Below are 22,734 nucleotides of genomic sequence, written 5' to 3'. Positions count from 1 at the left end.
AGCCTCAGGACCCGTCAGGCTTTCTCTGGTTTAACAAATGACAGACATTATCTAATGACCAGGTGACTATTACCTATTTTGCTTTTGCGTAATTTTGTATAATTGCATGGTTTAACAATATTACATGTATTTTTGTAACTAACAGACAACAATGACAAGCATAGGTATTATGGGCAGAAGAAACTGTCTCTGACCCTACAATAAAACACTACACAGAGGAGTAAAGGTGTGGGATGGTAGCAGAGGCCTTGAAAGCACCAGCACAGGATGATACGGGAGGCACTGGTGCTATGAACAACTCTTAGAGATAGAGAGAGAGGGAGAACAAAGAGAACAAAGACATAACTGACTTCGGTAAAACACACCATGGATAGTAAATTTAGATCCAATGTCAACTTGCAGACCAGTGAAGGAGTGTGTTAACAAACATATAGAAGTGACCCCAAGCGAGAAGGAAAAAATCCTCATCAATAACGACATCATGTTCCTCCTGGAAAAGGACTCACTATGCCAGCCTGTCCCAGGCTGAAGCCACTGAGCCTGGGACCCAGAGAGACAGTGGAAGGTTAAGCATAACACTAGAGAAATGGTTGTTACCAGAAAGTTTGCATAGCTGCTATTTTAACTATATATAATTTGAACTAGCATTATTGTAAATAGACTAAAAGTAGTTCTTTGAATACCTTTCTAAGACTTTGATAAAACTAACAATAATTTTTTTACTTTGCATATACAATGAACCTGGTCTGAAACAAGCACCTTTAGCAGGTAATGAGTTTTTCAATGTTATAAGATGGTGGAAATTCACACAATGTATTCTGTAACCTGTGCACAAAAAATTGGTAACAATTTTTAGCTGCATCAGCAACTGAAGATGTATGTTTAGTGATGGATTTTGCTGGATTGCATGGTTTGCAGGCCCAATTTGTGTCATTTTTTTCAAATATTTATATCTCTGTGCCCCACATTCTATTCACTTATTTACATATGCACCACTTTTACATCAGTGTCATTGCGATTGCTACTACAGTTTACCTTGCAGGTCTTTTATCAACATGCACAGCACCAAAACGTACTGGGAGCTACTCTGTACATGTTCAAATCTAATATAGAATCATAGAATCATAGGATGGTTCGGGTTGGAAGGGACCTTAAAGATCATCTAGTCCCAACCCCCGTGCGGTCACATTTGATTATCCAGTTGCTAGTGAGCAAGAAGGTGCATTATTTATCCTGGTAAAAAGCAAACTGTCTAGAAAGGTTTTGTGCTAAGGCTAATTTTATGCTGAGGATTTACAGAGGAAGCTGATTTATGGCTAGATTCCCCATCAGCATAAACTGTCTATGGGTGAGGTTAAAAGGGGCCAGGAAGCTTGGTTTTGTGGTGTACATAGCAGGGACTATGCGGTTATTTCTAAACCTAAATCTGGCTGGAGTCACCTTTACTGTGTCATTGATTCCATCATGCACACTGTGCCTTTTAATCCATCAAATATGATTACTTCTCTCATTCCAAACTTTAAACAGCTTCAAGAGGCTGCAATCATTTTAAAAGAAAGCTTCTCAACTGAAGTTGCCACAGATACATTTTATTTTTCCCAAAATTATATAACTTACATGCTAAGATGGGAAATAATCATCCCTACACCAGTAAATGCTTAAGATGAGTTTTCAATGGCCTATCAGGGCTAAAAATTGACTTTTCAGTAGAGAGAGAACGTTTTATCCATCCCAATGGACCATGCAATATCTGTACATAGATCTGAAAGACCATGATATACCAGTATTTAAAGCTAGGCTACTCTCTGCATGCCTGCTGCTGAGTTTGCCTCTTCTACCTCAAGCAGCAAGAAATGCCCTCTAGCTTCCCACCATTAGAAGGTTCAACCCACTTTATTTCTAATAGCCTTAAACACCACATGTGTCACCTGCTTTGTCCCCCTCCCTTCCTCTTGCCAACTGACTCCATTCCCCTCTCCCTGCTGCCCTCTCTCCCTTCACAGCCCCACCAGTTCCACTCCCCCCTCTTGACCTCAGGCTTCCTCAGTCCTTCTGACTTCTGGCCAAGCACAAGCCCTTTATGCCACCATCATTTCTGCTTCATGGATCCTCTTAGCTGTCCCATGTCATCTCACAGGCTTATTCCCTTTCTTCTGTCTTCCTTCTCCTCTTTCTGGAGCTTCCACTATATCTCTGACAGGTCACTGTCACTCTCATCAGCTCTTGGCTTTCATGGACATTTGAATGCCTCTGTATCAGGATCTATTTCTCCTTCTGAGGGATCTCCTTCTCCAAGGCTTCCCAAATTGGTGTCAGGCTCTGAGGGCACCAACAGACTTTGCTGTCCTAGCCCAGTCCCCTGGGAATCCCGCCACCCTGCTCATGGCTCAGGACCCCGTGTCAGACCCTGGGGCCATCAGGTCCTTCCCCAGTGGCCCTGCAGCAGGGATGGTCTCCAGCTCCTTACAGCCTTGCCCTGCCCAGCCATAGGCCCACCTCTGGGCCACTTTCCACAGTTTTGGCCCATCCCTGTCCTCAGGGAGGTGCCAGGCCCTGCCCCAACAGACCCATGGAGTCTGCTCCCACAGGGGGCAGATGGCCCTTGCAGTGCCCTGGCACACAGGCCATTAAGAGGGCTGCTTTGAGTGGCACCACAGCTCTTCCCACTCTCTCTGTTGCCATCAAGTTCTGGCTACAAAATTCCTCCACAACAACACTCCTTTTTGGCTTTTCTTCCAGTTCTTTCACACTCCTCATGCTCCACCGTATTTATCTCTATCATGTTGACTTAGGCCTAGACCTGCCTGCAGTGTTTCCTCTCGTACTGGGAACATCAGAGACATGCAGGCATTTGCAGAAGTGTGAAGACAACAGAAGGTCCTTCCACTACTGTAGCCACAAGAGGCTAAAGTTAAACCTGCATTTTTCTTATAGAAAGTATTTTCCTGCACGAGTTCTAGAGAGGAACACTTTGGTGGCAGTGTGTCTGGTTGACCCTGAAATACGAGCAGCAGGAGTTGTGACAATAAGATCTGTTTCTAAAATAAATAATAGGGAAAGGGTTCGAACAGGAGTCAAACTGCAGGAGCTGAAGACAACACTGGATGGAAGTGTATTACTCCTGCCTTGAAACAGACAATGGTGAAAGATAAAACAATCCTTCTCACTGCCTCAACAAGCAGTACAATAATAGCAAGTTAACTCTGACACACAGGGTTGTGCACCTAGCAGGGGAGGACCAAACAGAACAAAAAGGCTGAAAGCACAGGTGGATAAATGTTTAAACTAATCTCAGTGAGAGACAGATGAAAACAGTCCCACATGCACTTCTTTCCATATAAGCCCCACGCATATTTTGTATGCATCATCGGCGAGAGTTGTATGCAGGATAGCTTTATAGTGATGCTACTCCGATGAAACCAGCATCTCACCAGCACCTGGGCTTGCCTTGTTTTAGATGCCTCTCGGTTTGCTCGCCTGGTTACAGCAAGTGAGGGAGAACATTCCTCCGGTGGCACATCACCACCTTGTGGACAAGTTCGATTAGTGCAGAGCTCTCTTACAGGAAAAGAAGGCAGACCTCAATCATAGAATCATAGAATTGCTGAGGTTGGAAGGGACCTTTAAGATCATCAAGTTCAACCACTAACCTACCCTGACAAAAACCACCTCTAAACCATGTCCCTAAGTACCACATCTACCCTTTTTTTAAACACCTCCAGGGATGGTGAATCCACCACCTCCCTGGGCAGCCTATTCCAATGTTTAATAACCCTTTCAGTGAAAAAATGTTTCCTAATATCCCATCTAAACCTCCCCTGACGTAACTTGAACCCGTTTCCTCTCGTCCTATCACCTGTCACCAGGGAGAAGAGGTCAGCCCCCATCTCTCTACAACCTCCTTTCAGGTAGTTGTAGAGGGTGATAAGGTCTCCCCTCAGCCTCCTCTTCTCCAGGCTAAACAAGCCCAGCTCCCTCAGTCGTTCCTCATAAGGTTTGTCCTCCAGACCCCTCACCAGCTTTGCAGCCCTTCTCTGGACATACTCCAACACCTCAATGTCCTTCTTGCAGTGAGGGGCCCAAAACTGAATGCAGTACTCGAGGTGGGGCGCCACCAGTGTGGAGTACAGGGGGATGATCACTTCCCTAGTCCGGCTCACCACACTATTCCTGATACAGGCTAGGATGCTGTTGGCCTTCTTGGCCACCTGGGCACACTGCTGGCTCATATTCAGCTGGCTGTCAATTAACTTCAGCTTAAGCTGGAGTCTAAATGAATTTTGGGTAGTCTATGATCTTGTCTATACTGGGGAGCTGATTTGCATAGCTGCAGGAGTTATTCTGCTACTATCATTCAGCTATTCTGGAACAGCTCTTTGAGAGTACAGGAAATTTTTCAGGAATAGCAAAAACGTTCACATTACACTGGAAGAGCAAAAGTAATCAATTTGCCTAAGTTAACAGATCTAATTGGGTGCAATTCATGTGCTGGGACACTGGACCAGAGGGATGAAGTGCTCCCGTTTTCTCCACGAGAAGCTAAGGCAATATGCAAATATTTAAAATAAACCACTTCTTCCTAGGGTATTCTGATTTTCCCTGGCACACCTTTATCTCTGCCCTAGGGCATGGAAATTATACAAACTCTAACTTCCACAGAGCCAACATTGTTGAACTCATTTGTAAAGTGCCATGATGACTTTCAGTACTCTAGGCAAAACTCTAGGCATAAACAGCTTAATGGATGTCAGGCTCACTGTTCATGTTGAGATGTGTTCAAGTTCTAGCACTATTTAATTCAGGTAAGACACTGAGCCTTGGCCTCTTACTTTACTAGGCTACTGGATACTTCAAGTATCTCTCTATGTGTCTGTTGAAGTTGTGTTGCTTTTAGATAAATGTGTGTGGGAGCTGAAGACTGTCCTAAGGCTACTGCAAACAAAAGGAGAGTGTTGTTCATAGCGGGTAGTTAAGCTGCAAATCTCCTTGTGTATATATGGCTTCAAAAAAGGGCATTGCACAAATTTATGGAATAAAACTTTGCTTATAGCTGCTAAACACAAAATACCACAACTGAATCACAAATCACTAGAGGCTGGGAAAGCAGATGGATTTTGGTTCTCATACAGTACACATGTTCCAGGGCACCAGGGCACCCTTACTGACTACTAGGATACAGGCTGTTTAATTCTGTCTCAATGAGTGCTAGTTCTTTTTATAAATTGGAAGAGCTTCCCTAAGAAAGCTTAAAGAGAACAATCTCTACACAGGTCATAGCCAAGTGCAGCGTCTCCAAAGTACGGCAAATGAACAGTCTCACGGTAGCCCACGGCAAAGGTTCACAGCAGGCCTCCAGCTCCCTCCCAGTCTCTATGTTCAAAGAGTGAGAGGCCCAAAAAGCCAGCCTCAGACAGAGCCTGCCTGCAGGCACTGATGGCAGCTGGGCATGCCTCGCTCAGAGCTGGCTGGCCACAAGTCCCCATCAGCTCTTGCCCACAGTCCTGCATCTGCCATGTTGGACTGTCTGGGAACTCAGGGTTTGAGTTTCCTTTTAGCATTAAACATGCCAGATATCTGAATATCAGTTTTCTGCTTCCTAGAAGCGCACCCTAGGAATCAAGCTGTGAGATATTTAGGGGGTATCTCACCTGTTCTTTGCAGTTTCTCTTCTTTTTTTTTTTTTTTTTTTTTTTTTTTTAAATTGTAAAGGCTGATTTATTTGCCATGAAGAGCAGGGAAACTTGAATCTCAAACAAAGAGAAATGACAGGAGAGAAAAACTATTTCCTGTCCAGGTCTATAGCTACAATAGCTACAATATTATAGAGCAGCCTAAAATAATTATCATCTAACAACTTCCAGCCTAGGCAATCCATTTTTTATTTCTCTAAGTAAGTTAAACATAAATTATCAACAGCATTTTTTTATACAGCGTAGGCCGTATAAAAACCCTGCTGTTCAGTCCAAACCCACATGATTTCCTGACGGGTGCAGTGAAAATAAGCTGAAAGGCAGCAAGACTACATAAAGCCTTTCAAAAGTGTTCACATTGAATAGAGACAACCCCAAAAGCCCATGGGGAAGGCCTTTTCTTTAGCAACTGATGGCAGAGCCGTGTGTGTTCCTCACAGAACTCAGCTACTCTATCAATCAAAGCGACTGAAATCCACCGCAAAGCCAATTCGGCAACTCTGACGGCTGGAGTAATTCAGCATGAACATAATTGCTTTTACTTAGGATTATAATTAGGACCCATTTGACAAATGTCGCTCTAGCTGGGCCAGGGATAATGATCAGGATGTAATGAGTTGTGGGATCCCTACCTTCTGGGCCATGGCTCCCTGCGTGCTGAGGAGAGAGCTGCATTCCCCTTCGTGGTATTCTTCTTTACATTCACGGCAGAACACAAACTGGAAAACAAACCAAAGCACACAAGTCATAAAAACACATTAGGGATATAGACAGTAGGTTACAATCATGAAGAGTCATACAGCAGATGATCTCTTGCCCTTCTCATCCCATTAAATTCCCATAATCCTCCTAATGGTGCATCTTATTATACACTCTGATCATTAACACAAAAATTTTGCTGTTATTATTATACATTCCATCAGTGAAGTAACATAAACGCCATTATTAAAAATGAGATTTTGCTGCATGGTCCATTTAGGGACATAAAGTCATACTAGATACTTCTGGGTGTGTTTCTCCTACAGTGAAATTTGTTTATATGAGAAGGGTGCTGTCTGAAACAAGCAGTTCTGCTTTATAGTGTTTGCTAACGGAAATAGTCTATTCGTAGTTCTCAATCACATGTATTCTCTATGGAAAACTATTGCTGACTTAACTACAGAACAATCACTTTATACAGGTCATATGAAATACCATTTTCTAGAAAATTATGTCCTTGCCATGGACTTTTATAGAATGGTTTAAAAACTCCACGGAAAAAACACAGTGATAGGTTAGTTAACATGGATTTTAAGGGACTACCTCTAGACCCTTATTGCATTTCTAGCAATTGTTTTGGTTTCATCTTCCTTAAATTACATTGTTCTTTACCAGTGAAGACATTCAAAAGTAATGTCTTTTGCAGATGAGTAAAACAATTGTCCCTACCTCAGTCTGAGCTGCCTCTGCCACCTAAACCGGTTCATATGTATCAAGTTTGCTGCCTTTTTTTTAAGCTCTAAAATGCAGATATCTGTCTTGACACGTGTCAAAATCTTTGACCCATCAATGCTGCATTAAATTCCACGTCCTTGCAGGTAAGGGGAAAAGTCAATAATGTAAAATGGGTCTCTTATGCTGTCTTAAAGCTATGCTGTCTTGATGCAATTCCAGACTCTGAAAGATCTCTCGGCGGTAAGCCATTCTGACTGGCATCACAAGCAAGACTGATAAAACAGCCTTGATTTTTAGATACAGAGCTGCATTCACATGTAATGAATAAAGGATATCAGGAGAACATGACACTAGAACATTTGTCTCCCACAAATTCCAGCTTTTGCAATTTCATTTTGAACTCTTTCAAGCTGTATCGTCACTTTTCTAAGAAGCACTGAAAATCATATTTCATTGTCATGCTAAAGAAACTGCACTTTTATGAAAAGAAGCATTGTGCAAGTCCAAAAGGATTGATCCTGTTATTCAGAAAGTGAGGGAAATGTGGAGCAGGGGAGCAGAGTAAGTATTCTAACTTCCAGAGGTATCAAACCTAATCACTTGTTTGCTTTCTTGTCACTTCTCACCGCTATTTTGTTGATGATTTAAAATGTTTTATTTTACTTCAGCTAACACTGATTTGTTAATTCACTTGCTCTTGTTAACAGCTTAACAATGGAGGCACTTTTGCAAGGTATGTTGTATGAGAGGCTGCATTATCGTAATACAGCATCATTTAAATGCAATAACAATTTGCACTGCATTAGTGGTCCAAAGTTTCAGCTGTGTTGAACACTGCTCAAACACATATGGAGAGGTACCCTTTGTCTGGATACCTAATATCTCAAAGGCTTGCAATTACATTTATGGTCAGGTTTAACTGTATTCCCTACTGTGTGTCGTATTCTCTTTTTCCTTCGTGACTTTATTTCCTGATGAACACATCTGGCTGAAAACATTTGTCGGAAAGGGTTTTGTATACATTTGCTTTATCACTGCCTTATCACACAACGCCTCAGCTTGCTTTCCTCACTCCAGTCTCTCTCACTTCTCCCACGCAAGTGCAATTTTAAACCTTTCATAAACATTGAAAAGGGGGAATTACTGAAGAAGAAAAAAATCCCCAGGGCATACACTTTGCAAAGACATTCTGGCTGCCTCACAATGTAGTTATGTGGCGGTGCTATTTATTATAATAATAAAATCCGTAAACTCATGCTGTATTATTTAAAGATGTGAAATGCATTTTCTCATTATAGAGGCCACTTTTTATACTTTAAAATAAAAAATCCTCAGGACCAACATTACCAGTGTTTTCTCCATTGGCTTGCTGTTCTGGAAACATGCATGAGTGTATAACTGGGCCTTTCACTACTAATTGTATATCCTGCAAGTAAGTCCATGAGTGAGTCTGCCACATCCTTGTAATGAAACAAAGCCTGATTTTTTTGGTGAGACAGGATACTCTTTTCACATCTTATTAGATAACGGATGACATGTAAAATCAGTTCTGTGGCAAAAGAACACCCCGGAGGCTGATCAGTTTGTCAGAATAAATAGGCATCTCCCAACAGAAATGCATTAAACACTCCTTTTTTATGGCAAAGCATGCATTATAAAGAAAAGGCATGTCACTTACAACAAAGAGCAGTTTGTGATAGTTTTATTCATTTTTTACATTCAGACATGAAAAATATCGTAAAGTTTCATTAATAAAATACAGCATCTGCAAAAATGCTGTCAGTTAACTTGTATTTTGTGGCTTCATTAATATTAATACAGTTATTTTGCCCTTGGAAGGAAAAGGATTTAAGTTGCTCAGTCAGGATTTAACACTTTTGCATAAATTTAATATTAGTAAGTGCTTAAAATTACTGTAAGTAGTGTAATTACTAATAATAGTCACATTTTACTTTCCTTCATTTGCCAAAAAAAGACTGGCAGATTACTGTGATAACGTAAACAGCATATAAACTTCCTATGTCTCAGTGTATTTAGCACTTACTGTTGTTACCCTTGAAAGATTCTTCGTTTGGAAAACAACCAACACAAAGAATAAATCCCGAAGGTCCCACACCTACCCTCTAGGTTTATGCATTAAAAAGAGGATTAGCAGGGAAATCCCCAAAGCACTTACGGGATTTAGGTACTGGAAATTAATATAACCTCTGTGTGTGCTATTACAAGCTTTGGAATATCTGTAAAAATGTACCAGGTAGGCCTAAGCAGAAATCAGTGACCTCAGAACAGGAGATATTAAAATTCTCAACAGGAATCCAGATCCTGTTTTTAAAAACCTCCTATCTTTATGATCATTCAAACAAAAGGTAAAATCAGACAAAATTCTGGTCAGCTCTACAGAATTCAAACCCCACAGATGACACCTGCAGTGCCAAGAGTGATGCTGAATAAAAACTAGGATGGTGAAACTGAGCTGTAGCCTCAGTTATTCCTGACTGGCCATTTATAGTGGTTTAAGTATTCTAAGTTTGGAAGTGGGAGTAGAACGTGGCTCTTTTTTAGGATGAAAGGAAAATGAGTTTGTCATTTACATGCTATGCTGGTTGTTTTTTTTGAAACAAGATTTTGCCATTTCCTTTTTAGCAGCATTTCAAAGATCCGCTTTCCCTTGGATTAAGCACCACAGCTCTCATTCTCTCTCTTGCCTACTGCAAATGCCTTTTCTTTGGACTCTGATAATATCTCCCTATAGTGCTTATAAAATATTACTGTTAAAATTATCTTTCTTCCAACTTCAATACAATACTCCCATTCTTGAATTCCTACACAAAGCTTCAAGTTTGAGTTCCCTGGCATTATTTTAAAGTTACTCCTCAACTCAGATAGTCCTTTTCTTTTTCACCCTCACCTCCTCCCATGTGTTTACACAGCAGAATAAAGGTAAGGGTGCAGCGAGGGAGTCATAGCCAAGGTTTAATCTGCAGCACTGTAGGTGCACTGCTAGGGACTTCTGCGTGAGCTAACAACTCAAGCACATACCCAGATTTCTTACCAGGCTTCTGCAATCCATGTTGAAATCTGGATTGCCACATCTTTGCTCCTACAGTTATCACTCTTAGCTAGACTGAAGACAGACTATGTATGATACATGGTTTGGACAAAGTGTATCTTCCAAAACAGACATTCACATCCAGATTAAAGGTGAGGAAAGATGCAGTCATACTTCTGGTACAGTGTCTCAATGGCCCTTCAAAATCAGGGTTAAAAATTGTATTTAATGTCTACTTTGACCCTTTCTGGTTTCAGCTTCCAGCCACTGTTTTCTGCTTCACGCTTCTCTGCTAAAACAGTCTTTCAGTATCCCGTATTTTCTTCCTGTGAAGGTACTTATGTATTGTAATCAAGTTACCTCTGAATCTTCTTTAATCTAAACATAGAAACTCTGAAGTTTCTCACCGGTTAAGCTATTTCTCCTCCCTCTCTCCCCCAGCTCCAAATCATATTCATGGCACTTTCCTGGGGACTATCTTGTTTTTGTTATTAATTATACTTGACTAATCTTTGTATCATTGCTGTGCTGTATCAGCAGAGTCTTTATATTTACTTCTGGATCACTGTCAAGTATCGAATTGTGACGGGTTTGCTGTCAGTTCCTGTTGAATGGTGCTAGCAATACCCTGCTACACATGGATTCTTCACAGAAAACACTGCTTTCTGTGATCTGCCAGTTCTTAATCCACATGACCACTGCCCAGTGAGGCATCCATACGGCGTCATCTGATAATGATGAGATAATGCTACTGCACACACTCTAACCATGTTAGTTGGAACCCAGCTCCCTAAAGCCTTTTATTGATGTATTATGGTGATGATTTCCTTATCAGAATATACTGTAGTTTGAAGTCTTACAAAATAAGATTAAATTCATTTTGTGCAATTACTTTTTCTTATCAAACTTGTAATCTCATCATAGAATGAAAACAGTTTCTTCTGATATCACTTGTTGTCATTGAGAATATATTGACTAGAAATCTTATCAAAATTGCTTTGTCTTTTCTGTTCTACCGTTTTTTATTTGATCTTCCCTCATTCGGTTCTTGCTATCTGGACCCATCACTACAGATAGGAATCACAAAAATTAACAGTACTGAATGAAGGCAGGATTATATCTCCATCAGCACTGGAGACTTCTGCTAGTAGTGCAAAACTAGTATGCAAGAGATGCAAAGGTCCCTCAAAACCATGACTATATCTACAAAGAAAAATCACAGATCTTCTCACCTTTCATTTAAAATGTGGGCCTTAGAAGTTTCATCTTGCCTTCTCAGGCAAGTAACTACTTCAAGAAATCAACCTTCAATGACCCTACTCACTCTTTCCTCTACAATCAAGTCCAAAAACAAACCAAAGAGAGCACTACATGATAATCATCATTCATGCTAAAGGTGAAATAAACCACAGTTGACAGGTATTAATTTTATTATTTAATGAGCTGTGTCATGGTTTGACCCCAGCCAGCAACTAGGACCATGCAGCCATTCACTCCATCCCTCCCTCGCCCCCCCCTAGTGGGACAGGGAGAAGAGAGAGAAAAAGGAAAAAAAACCTCATGGGTTGAGATAAAGACAGTTTAATAGAACAGTAAAGGAAGAGAAAATAATGGTAAAAGAATATACAAAATGAGTGATGCAATACAATTGCTCACAACCCAATGATCGCTTGCCCAGCCCCTCCCAAGCAGCAATCACAGATCCCTGCCCCCCGGCCAACCCCCATTTATATATACTGAGCATGACGTCTTTGGTATGGAATATTCATTTTGCCAGCTTGTTCTGTCTGTGCTCCCTCTCAGCTTCTATGGGAAGCCAAAAACGTCCTTGAATTAATATAAAATTACTTAGCAACAACTAAAACAATATGTTATCAACATTATTCTCATACTAAATCCAAAACACAGCAGCTACTAGGAAGAAAGTTAACTTTATCCCAGTTGAAACCAGGACAGTTGCCAGAAAATGCACATTAAGTGCTATTGTAATGTGAGAAGGCTATAGGATGTTCTAAAAAGAATACAAGGGAAATCAAGTATAATCTAAGGTATATATGGAACTAGATAGACTTATTTTCATGTCTTCAAAACCAGTTAGGTTATGTATTACACATCAAAGCAAAATACTATAGCATGCTAAGATACTTGCACAGCTTTGATCACCAGAGCATCAGAGCATTTTGGAATTGTAAGTGAACCTCTCTCAGCATACTTCCGTGAAGCAGCAAAGTACTACTATTTGTGTTTTAGTGACTGGAGCCTAATTCATAGAAATCCTTGGCCACAGATCCCTAAAATTTGAGGATCTTAATTCAGTTGATGTGGAAACCCAAATGCCATTGAGGATCCACACCAAAGAGGCTTGTCCAAGATCACCTAGCAGCCCTGTAAGGGAGAAGATTTCAAATTTTTAAACATTGGACTCCCCACTAATCATCTCAGATCATTCCTCAAAAGAAACACACCCTGGTTTCATAAGGTCAAAACTCAGTCTTATAAAGGTAACCAATAAAGTATTTCCATGCTTTTTTTTCTTTTTGGTAAATGAAAAAATGATGTGGGAGGGCAAATAAGTAATCATCAATCACACAGAAACTCCTACGAGTTCCAAGCAGCAAATGTTTATATTATATACAGCAAATGTATAGTTGTTTGGTTTTTTAGCAGACTAGCGGGATTTTTTGACTATTTTTTTTTTAACCTGTAGATTGTTTTATTAAATAGTAACATAAATAAAACACTGGAAAGGCAAAGAATTCCTTCTCTTCACCTGACAACAAGATCACCACGTCAAAAAACCCCCCTGTAAATGTAAAATGTTATAAGGCACCAAGTTTCAATCTAAATGATCTTTTGTAGTCAAACTATAGACTGCTGATTGGAGCAAGGATTTATACTGAAAATATGAGCATGCCTTAAGGGGAATCAAAGCTATCAGAGAGTGACATATAGAATGGCTCTGCCGATAATGCCCAAAGTCTTCTCTCTATAGTGTTTCTGTTTAGAAAAATGTAGCTTACAATTGAACTTTCCAAAGTATAAATTACAATGTCATAGTGAGTGATACATACCTACAGATATTTTTTTTTTTTTTTTTTTTAAGAAAAGCCCCCAGACCCCAAATTTCACTGGAAAATGTTTTACCATATAGCATATCTTTTGAGTATGACAGCAGGCTGATTCTTGGCTAGAGTCCAAACCTCCATAAACACAGACTAAGCATTTTTTACTTTGAAACTATGTACTTTGTAACTTATTTCCATCCAAAGTCAATTAAACACCCCCTTCACTCTCCCCCCAGATGTCACAGTCTTTGTCATGCTACTGCTGTGAACGGCACATCTTGGGTATAGAACTGACTTTGCCTCCGGCACTTTGTTATATCCAGCACCAAGTGTGAGACCGCCAGCCGCATGCCCTGTCTTTTGGTATTCCTTGTGCTTAGAACAAGAACCTTTAAAAGCAGAATATTTACCGTCTGCAGTAGCTGTGTTTGCTTAGGATTTGTGGCATGGCAAATCATCGGTTATAGAAAAACTTGCAAATTCTACAATGAAGATAAATGCTACAATAGAAAAAGTATCCATTTTTAATGACACTGGTTTTATCAGATATAATGCAATTGCAAACCATGGTAGTACTTGCAGAGCAATTTTCGTCTTTTTCCTTACAATACGGTACGCACATTGAATATGCATATTTCATCTAAAATCAAACTTTTGTGAGGGGCAGGACAATCTGTCAAAACATGGCATCAAATACAGCTGCAGTCTCTGTGCAGCTTCTGCAGTCTAAGGGCAATTTGCCATCAATACTATAAGAGGCAATTTTCTATAAACATTAAAAGCTTTAAATGTAGGACAGCATCAAAACGTCTTGGAGATTCCAGTGTTTTTCTTTTGAATCTGAAAGTGAAAGTCTCCCTCCTGACTTCTACAAAACAACCCACGGGCTCATTCCTTAACATCTAGATGACGGCATGTACATCCCAAGGCTCTTCAGTGAGTGCTGATGAGTTTGTGTCTGCTGACAAAACCCACTGTCCTGGAGCTAGCCTTGCATCAGGCGGCATTAACCTAAAAGATGGATTGATAAAACGGACAACAGAAGCTCAGAGAATCTGTCCTAGACCTCCCCAAATCTCCTGTCTGATGATTTATGTGGATGGGCAATCTTCTTCTTTCCATCCCCTTCTGAACTGCCTTGTGATCCAAGTGCTTCAAGGAGTAGAACAGAAGAAAGAAGCTGAGAGGAACCCAGGTGCTTCTCTCAGATGAAATGACTTCAGGCCCCTTTGGGAGGAGGGATAATGCTCTTCCCAGATTCCTCTACCCCATACCTACACACAAGGGCATCGCACAATATTCTTTTGAGAATGTTGGCTGGGAGGTGAGACTTACTAGCTCATTCCAGAAAAAATGAATGAAAAGTCTATAAAGCAGAGTTAGCAACAACATTAAGTGGTATATTGAAAGTATGAAAACCTGTTACTTGTTGTGCTATTATGTGTGCATAATAGAGTCAGCTCTTGTTATCACAGATGAATCCCATCTGATAGCTGACTACCCATGCAAACATGAGTTCAAACACTGCAAAATTTTCAAAGTGGACCGTGGTTTTGATTGTCTAAATAGTCATATCTGGCCCCGGCAGAGCTGCACATCTTTTACTGAGAGCAGAAGAATCCTGTGCCCTGGAGCACCGGGATGAGATGCCCAGATTGATGCCAACCAAGATACCTCTGGAAAAGGAAGACAAACAAGTTTAAACAAAGTAGGCAGCTGCCTGCAGCAGCAGGCTGCTAAACACAGCACGACATTCATGTCCCTGTGACTTACCTCACCTGTGCCAGCGCTGCGGACAGCAGAGAGAGCAAGAGTTCTAGCTTGTCATGCTACAGGGAATATGACAAGTCCTCAGATGTTAAACATCACTACTCCGAGGAGCTCTTCCTAACCCCAGAAATAGCTGCTGCCACGGACTCTGACCCCTGCTTCAGGACCAGCTGTCACAGCCAGGCATCTTCCTCCACTCTCAGTTCCTGCACACCCGCTTCTCCCCTCTGCCTTCTCATTTCTACACAGCAGTACTCTAGCCCCTTTCCTTCTTCTTCGGGTGGTAAAACTGAATTTTACTTGCAGCTTACGCTGCTGGGAAGCTTTAAGGTAGCCCTGCTGGAAGTCTTACAGCCATGTCAGTAATCTGTAGCTAATGCAGCGATAGCGCACTGGGGACCTGGACTACTGTCTCTGTGTGATCCTGTATTATGCTGGCTAGATGTTTCAGCACTGCTTGGAGCTAGCTTGGGGATGCAGAACTAGAAAGATCCCCTACTTCACTGTGTTGTACAGAGATGACAAAGTTAATTCAGTATTAGGTTCTTGCTGGCACCACTGGAGAGAAAAAACAGTTGTGTATTTGGCTTAATTCTGTTCCCATTTAAGTAACTTCAGTGATATAGACACCTAACTGCATCTATCTAATGTACAATTTTGAGCAATTTTATGCCTGGATAACTAACAAAATGCAAAGTGGATGCAGGCAAACTTAAGATTTCTACAAATTATTTACATAATAAATTACATGGTGCTTATAAGAGGAAACATTGAAAAAAAAATCAATATGATTGCCACCTTATAAGATGTAAAATGCATCTAAACTATGGTTTTTTAAAACCTTTTTGTAATTTAGTGGATATTATTCTCTGTGTTTTGAATATTTCACAAAAGAATGTAGCATTTCACTTACTACTGATAAAAAGAAAAAAAACAGAAAAAAAACCCCTAAATCTCTAAATACGTAATATATATAGGCGTATATTAAAACATACACTGTGCATCTATCCCACTTACAGTATCAGAGTGAAACACCAGTGGAACAATACAATATTTAGAGCAGATAAAGTCGGAGCATAAGTTACATTCTAAAGAAAAAAAGCAGGTATGTATGTTATCAACACTAAAATGGATACAAAGAAGAATAAGAAATAAAATTTTATACAGAAGGAAGCATTATTTTTAAGGAACTAGGATGCAAAGAGGGAAAATGATAGTTATCTTGAGATGCCTTTCGAAAGTGTGAAACAAAGCATTTTATAACAAGTATAACAGCCTATCTTTTGAAAATATTCTTCCTGCAGAAGATGCATCACTTTACATATGGATGTCAAAAGTTGATTTTTTGCAACAAAGTGGTTGGAAGCTACATTAAAATATCGCTTCTCACAAGCTTGAAAAAGATATTTCATTGCTGAATGCATATATCATTTCACAAGGAATGTCATGAGGAATGAATTTTACTGCCTGTGGCTTTAGCTCCTGCTCTCGCAGCTTTGGAGTTCAATTAATATGCCCTTAAACACCACGACAAACCTATTTCCATATGATAATACTGCCGCTATGCATGCATGCCCTGGGCATTTGAGCATCTAGCTGCACATTTATATGTGCAAACAGACCTGGAAATCTGATGGATTCCTTAAGACGGTTCTTGAAATGAACTACTGAATATGCAGGGTGGGAAGCTGATGGGAGTTAACAATTACCCAGTGCCTAATTCACACTGAATTGCAATAGAAATCAGGCCGCTCGCTTCCCTGAATGTATTTCTAAATATCCCTAACATAACCAAGGCATCTCACAGACGAACTTTTATTCCATGCCATTCTGACTGTGTTCCTGTAACCACGTGCAAGAAGCACGCATTTTGTTCATCTCCGGGTTGCTGGAATTCATCTACATTAGAAAAAGCCCACTCAGCAATCTAAAAAAACTTTCCAGAAGATGGCAGCAGTGACACAGGAATCAACATGGGCAGGCTTTGCTAAGCTCTTGCAGCTGAAAAAGATTCTAAAAAAATCATAGTCAACAGCTAAGATCCAGTCCGGGGTTACTAACAGCCGATACATGCAAAACCAGTCCTGACAACACAGTCTCATAAAGAAGGAACAGTATTCGGATGCACTGAAACACATAAAAAGGGGCAAGGGGTGCTCCTTCTCTCAAGGGCATTGCGTCTTCTCCTGAATCTGTTAACAGCTAAAAAGAACATCCTTCCCAATATGACCATCTACCAAATACAGTAGCATAAATAACATACCTCAGATAACTATGGTGCTGTTTTAAGTGTTTTATGGATTCATGCTCTCTCTTATGTGTAGCACTTGCTTTTTAGAACTATAAACACACACATAGTCTATATGATAGGGAGAGCACACCAAAATTTATGTAAGTCTCTCTCTTCTAAGGAAATGTCTAGCTTTTGCACAAGGGCCCAGTGAGTGTGCCTCTCCTTGTTTAGTAAGCAGATTAAGCAAGGCATCGGGGTATTTCTTGAAGAGAATTGGGTGGGGTTTTTTTGGGGGGGCGGGGGAGGGAAGGGGACGGACTGATCTTAAGCCTCTATTCTGCTTCTAGTTTATGTTTGTCTTATGAAAAAGTGAATCCTTTAAAATTAGGGAATAATTAGTCTACAATCATCAAATCCAATCCATGTTCTCTTCAAAGACCAGCACTATTCAGTTCAACAACTGCTTGCTTCAAATTCAGAGTGTGAATAGTACTTCACTGCAAAAAAAATCCTCTATTAGATGATTTCAATTAGATGTGTTTCTAAGCTTGAATATTGACACTGAACAACACTGAGAAACTTCAGGCAAATTTCGAAAACAGATGAAAACTTGGTGTTAAGCCTCAGTCTAAAATCACATGTAGCCAGACCTCAGAACTCCATCAACTCCAAGCTCTGAAGGATAGATTTAGACTCAGGAACTGCGATTCCAAGTCATCTGAAAGGGGAATAAACTAAAATAAAAATTGTTTAGAGGAGAAGCAAGAAAGAAATTGCAAGAATTTTTGAAAACCTTCGGAACTGGTTCTCCTGAATGGGGCATCATCTTTGCAAAATGTTCTATAAACACTGCTGGAGAAAGCACTAGAATAATAATGAAAATATCAAATAATTTTCTTCTGAAAGAAGAATGTTTTTTAAAACTTACTCAGTTTGTGCTAATTGTGTTCACAGAGTATATACCTAGTCAATAATGTGACTTCTTGTCTGACCTTTCAAACTGATTCTTTTCTGGTTTGTTGATCCTAGGCATTTTCTGTGAAGTAATTATACAAACTACCAAAAAATGATCCCTGAAATGTGAGCTCAGAACATTAGCAGGTTTACAGGAAATGCAAACAATTTGGCACTTGTCTCTGCACCATTTTGATGAACCACACAATAAACATTTTAGCAAAAGAAATTCCATATTCAGATTCTGAATACATACACGTGTGTATAAACTCAACAATTATTGTCCTGTATCAGCATATACTGACAGGTGGCAAGATCGCTGTCTACAAAACATATGCTCCATAAATCATGTTTATCAAAAATAATTTTACAACTTAACCATTTTCTTTTCTTTGGATTTCTGACAGATCTACAAATCACTCAACATGCACTACATTTCTCTAGTTGCCTGGGAGGCAACGTAGCAGGACACAACCAATCTAGAAGTTTTCTGGAGGGCATTGATGACAATTCCCTGACACAAGTGATGGAGGAGCCAACAAGGGGACATGGTCTGCTGTACCTCGTATTTCCATCAAAGAAGAACTGTTTGGAGATGTGAAGACTGGAGGCAGCCTAGGCTGCAGCAACCATGAATTGGTGGAGTGGAGGATCCTGAGAGGAGGGAACACAGCAAAAAGCAGGACCAGAAGCCCAGACTCCAGGAGAACAGATTTTGACCTGTTCAGGGACCTGCTTTAAAAAACCCTATGGGAGCCAGCCCTGGAGAAAACAGAGGTTAGGACAGTGGTTTTTGTTAAAGGATCACCTCCTCCAAGCTCCATAATAGTCCACCCTGACCATCAGGAAAGCAATAAAAAGTAGTAGGAGACCTGTATGATGAACAAGGAGCTCCTGACTGAACTCGGACATAAAAATGAAGCATACAAGAGGTGGGAGCAGAGATCCAGAAGGAATATAGAGACACTACCCACATGTGCGGGGATGGGGTTAGGAGAGACAAAACATGCCTGGAGTTGAACCTGGTAAGGGACACAAAAGGCATCAAGGACTTCTACAAGTACATCAGCAACAAAAGGAAGACTAAGAAAAGTGTGGGCCTGCTGCTGAGTGGGGCAGGGGATCTGGTGACAGAGGACATGAAAAGGCCAAGGTACTCAATACCTTCTTCACCTCAGTCTTCACTGGCAAGACTTGCCTTCAGGAATCCCAGGTCCCTGAGACCAAAGGGGAAGTCTGGAGCAAGAAAGATTGGCCTTGTTGAAGAAGGATCAGGTTAGAATTTTCAAACAAGCTGGACCTAAACAAGTCTATAGGCCCTGGTGGGATGCATCCATGAGTACTGAGGGAGCTGGTCGATATCATTACAAGGCCACTCTTGATTACCTTTGAGTGGTGCTGGCAACAGATCCTGAGGACTGGAAGAAACCCAGTGTCACTTCTGTCTTCAAGAAGGGCAAGAAGGAGAATACACAGAACTACAGGCCAGTTAACCTCAGCTTGGTCATTTGGGAAGCTGATGGAGCAACTAGTCCTGGAAACCATTTCCAGACATATTAAGAATAAGAAGGTGATTGAGAGTAGTTAGCATTGATTTGTGAAAGGGAAATCATGCCTGACTAAACCGATAACCTTCTACAATGAGGTGAGTGGCTTGGATGGACAAAGGGAGAGCAGTAGATGTTTTTTATTAGATGTTGAACATGGTCAGAGGTTGCCCAGAGAGGCTGCGGAGTCTCCATCCTTGGAGACATTCAAAACCTCACTTGACCTGACCTGAGGAACCTTCTCCAGCTGACTTTGCTTTGAGCATGGGTGGGCTTGCTGTAGGTGATCTCCAGACATCCCTCCCAACTCCAGTGATTTGGTACTGCTGTTCTCCAATTGCTTAGTGAAAACTGCAAAATATGACCACCACATTTTTATCAGGCATGAATCTGTGCAAAATTTTATTTATCTTTTATTTTTGGCATATTATTTTTTAAGACCTGATTCTGCATGATCCTGAGAATCCTTTGTGTATGTCAATGTTAGTGGGTTAATGTGTTGCAAAAGTTCTTCTCAGGTGCAAATATGCCTAAGGTCTATACTTAGGAGTCACTTTCTGCCTGGTTTTACCAAGGGTAAGTCATGCAACAAGGCACCATCAAAGGCATGTTACTTCCAGTGTAGATGTAATGTCTTCCTTCAGCTCTTTGCTCTCTCTATATCCACGGGGTTTATCAGTAAAGACAAGGAAATCTTGGATGTCTGTATAGAAATCTTCCTCACACGCATAGGTGTAGATGTACAGTGCATTCCTGGGACCCACAATTAGCACAAATTTCACTGCTAGTAAACATATGATACGGAACTACAATCTGGATGGCACAACAGATTACACTAAACCCAGATGTTCACCCTTTTCTCAGCACAGTCAGCAAAGCAGATGCAACCCTTAAATCTCAAGGAAACATATATCTGCACATGCACACATACAGAAGGACCACTCCAAGTTGGAACTTCTGCACAACATGGGAGTAGACCAGACCTCTATATAAAAATGGTTTATACTTGATTAAAACACACCCACGAATCATTCTTGGTTCAAAAGACCCAGTTCAGGAAGTCAAATCAACCACAATGCATTTGAGTACCAGTGCTGGTAGAACGTATCAGAAAAGCATGGTCCACTCCCTCCAAGTACCACTAGGAGATCCCCAGGCCTACTGACATGTCTTGTTTTCAGAACTGGCACACCCATTTTAAAGTTTCTGGAATTAATGACTGCAGTGCAAATGATCTACTTCCTTAGAATAAGCATGCATGGCTGATGAATGCCTCATTTATTTACTGCTTCTAAGAAACCAATGTGGTAGGGCTTATTGTTTGTTTTTAATAAGAAAGGGAGTTCAAGAATTCATCTTATGTGATAATTAGGTTGTATTCTGATTAAATAGAAGACCTTATAGCAGCCTTCCAGTACCTGAAGGGGGCCTACAGGAAAGCTGGGGAGGGGCTGTTTGCAAGGGCATGTAGCGATAGGACAAGGGCCAATGGTTTTAAACTAGAGCAGGGTAGTTTTAGATTAGACATGAGGAAGAAGTTCTTCACAATGAGGGCGGTGAGACACTGGAACATGTTGCCCAGAGAGGTGGTGGAGGCCCCATCCCTGGAGACACTCAAGGCCAGGCTTGATGAGGCTCTGAGCAACCTGATCTAGTTGAAGATGTCCTGCTCACTGCAGGGGGGTTGGACTAGATGACCTTTGAAGGTCCCTTCCAACCCAACACATTCTGTCATTCTATGATTCTACGATTCTATGATTCTGTGATTCTATGATCTGATTATATGTGAAATTTCTTGCTATCGTGGACAGATCCTGGACTCATGAAATGGGGCAGACTTCATTTTCTCCAGTGGAGCTACATTAATTTACAGCTCCTCAGGATCAGGGCCTACCTGCCTGTTTCTGACATCTTGAATATGAATTCATACGGCTGTATGGAATCAAGAGTCACTAGAGAAGCACAGCACACCTCCTGGGCCTCCCTCCCTTCATCACTCTTCCTATGCATTCCACCTAAATTAATGTTTTCTTTCCATTTCTTGGGCTATGTTTACACCTTGACTTTCTTCATTGCGTTCCTGAAAAAATTTCAAACTCCTCTGTCTTTTTTTTTTCTTCATGCCTTTAAAAACATATTGTCTTAAAAAACAGTGATTGAAATTTCTTTTCTTTTTTCTCCCTCTCTCTCAATACCTTCACTTTCCTCTTGTTCATACCTGGAAACTTACTCTTCTCACATTGCTCCTGAACATAGGGAGAGCCTCATAATCACTGTTAGAATTTAATAAAAGCAATAATATGCTTATAACAATGCTAACAATATCGCTATACCAATACCAGTAAGAACAATACTACTATTCATGTCTTCCTCTCATCCCCTTCCCTGCTCTCAAAAGGCTCAGAAGCAGCCACAGCTGGAAGCCTTCCAGCTATGAAGCCACATGACTTTGGAGTGCTCTTGGGGTAGAAACAAAAAGGTAAGGGTTTGGAGACATTCACCTTTCCTACCTCCTGAGGTATCCTTAAGGCATTCTATGCAAATGAGTCAACGGTAAGTAGGGTAGCATGAGCTAAATTCTGTATTCAGGACCTGCATAAAAAGCAGATAATTAATCGAGGGGGGGAAAAAAAAGGAAACTTTGCTTTTTTTTCTATATATTATTCAGATAAAACTGAGCCTGAGGAAATTATTAGTGTGTGTCTAATCCCCACCACTTGAGCATACATGCCTGTGGTTCTATTCTGTTGCTAATCATGATATTTCGGGGGTTTTGTGGGTTTTCTTTTTGCATAAATCAAAGAAGAAAGAAACATACCAATGGGTCACTGATAAATAGAAATGTATCATTTACCTTGAAATAATTATAATCTGGTAGAAAATGTTGTATTTTTTCTCTTTTCCCCTCAAAATTGAATTCCCTTTGCTACTGGGAATTTAATGCGAAGAAAAAAGAAAATAGCCACTGTTAGTGTATGACCCCACTGTATTT

At 40.6% G+C, this 22,734-nt stretch overlaps 1 protein-coding gene across 2 annotated transcripts in view; it reads right to left on the bottom strand.

The window, feature by feature from the left end:
• Positions 1-22,734, bottom strand: part of PRKN (parkin RBR E3 ubiquitin protein ligase) — a 781,894-nt gene that overhangs the window by 17,030 nt on the left and 742,130 nt on the right. For both annotated transcript variants that reach the window (XR_008465680.1, XM_054196729.1), the window contains exon 10: positions 6,323-6,409. Coding sequence is in view for 1 of the 2 variants with exons in the window: in XM_054196729.1 (XP_054052704.1) it covers positions 6,323-6,409 (87 nt within the window). In the remaining variant the exon portion in view is untranslated. The remainder of the gene's footprint in view (positions 1-6,322; positions 6,410-22,734) is intronic.

The sequence above is a fragment of the Rissa tridactyla genome, chromosome 3 (genome assembly GCF_028500815.1).
Source record: "Rissa tridactyla isolate bRisTri1 chromosome 3, bRisTri1.patW.cur.20221130, whole genome shotgun sequence".
Lineage (NCBI taxonomy): Eukaryota > Metazoa > Chordata > Aves > Charadriiformes > Laridae > Rissa > Rissa tridactyla.
This window is presented reverse-complemented; position numbering and strand designations above follow the sequence as displayed.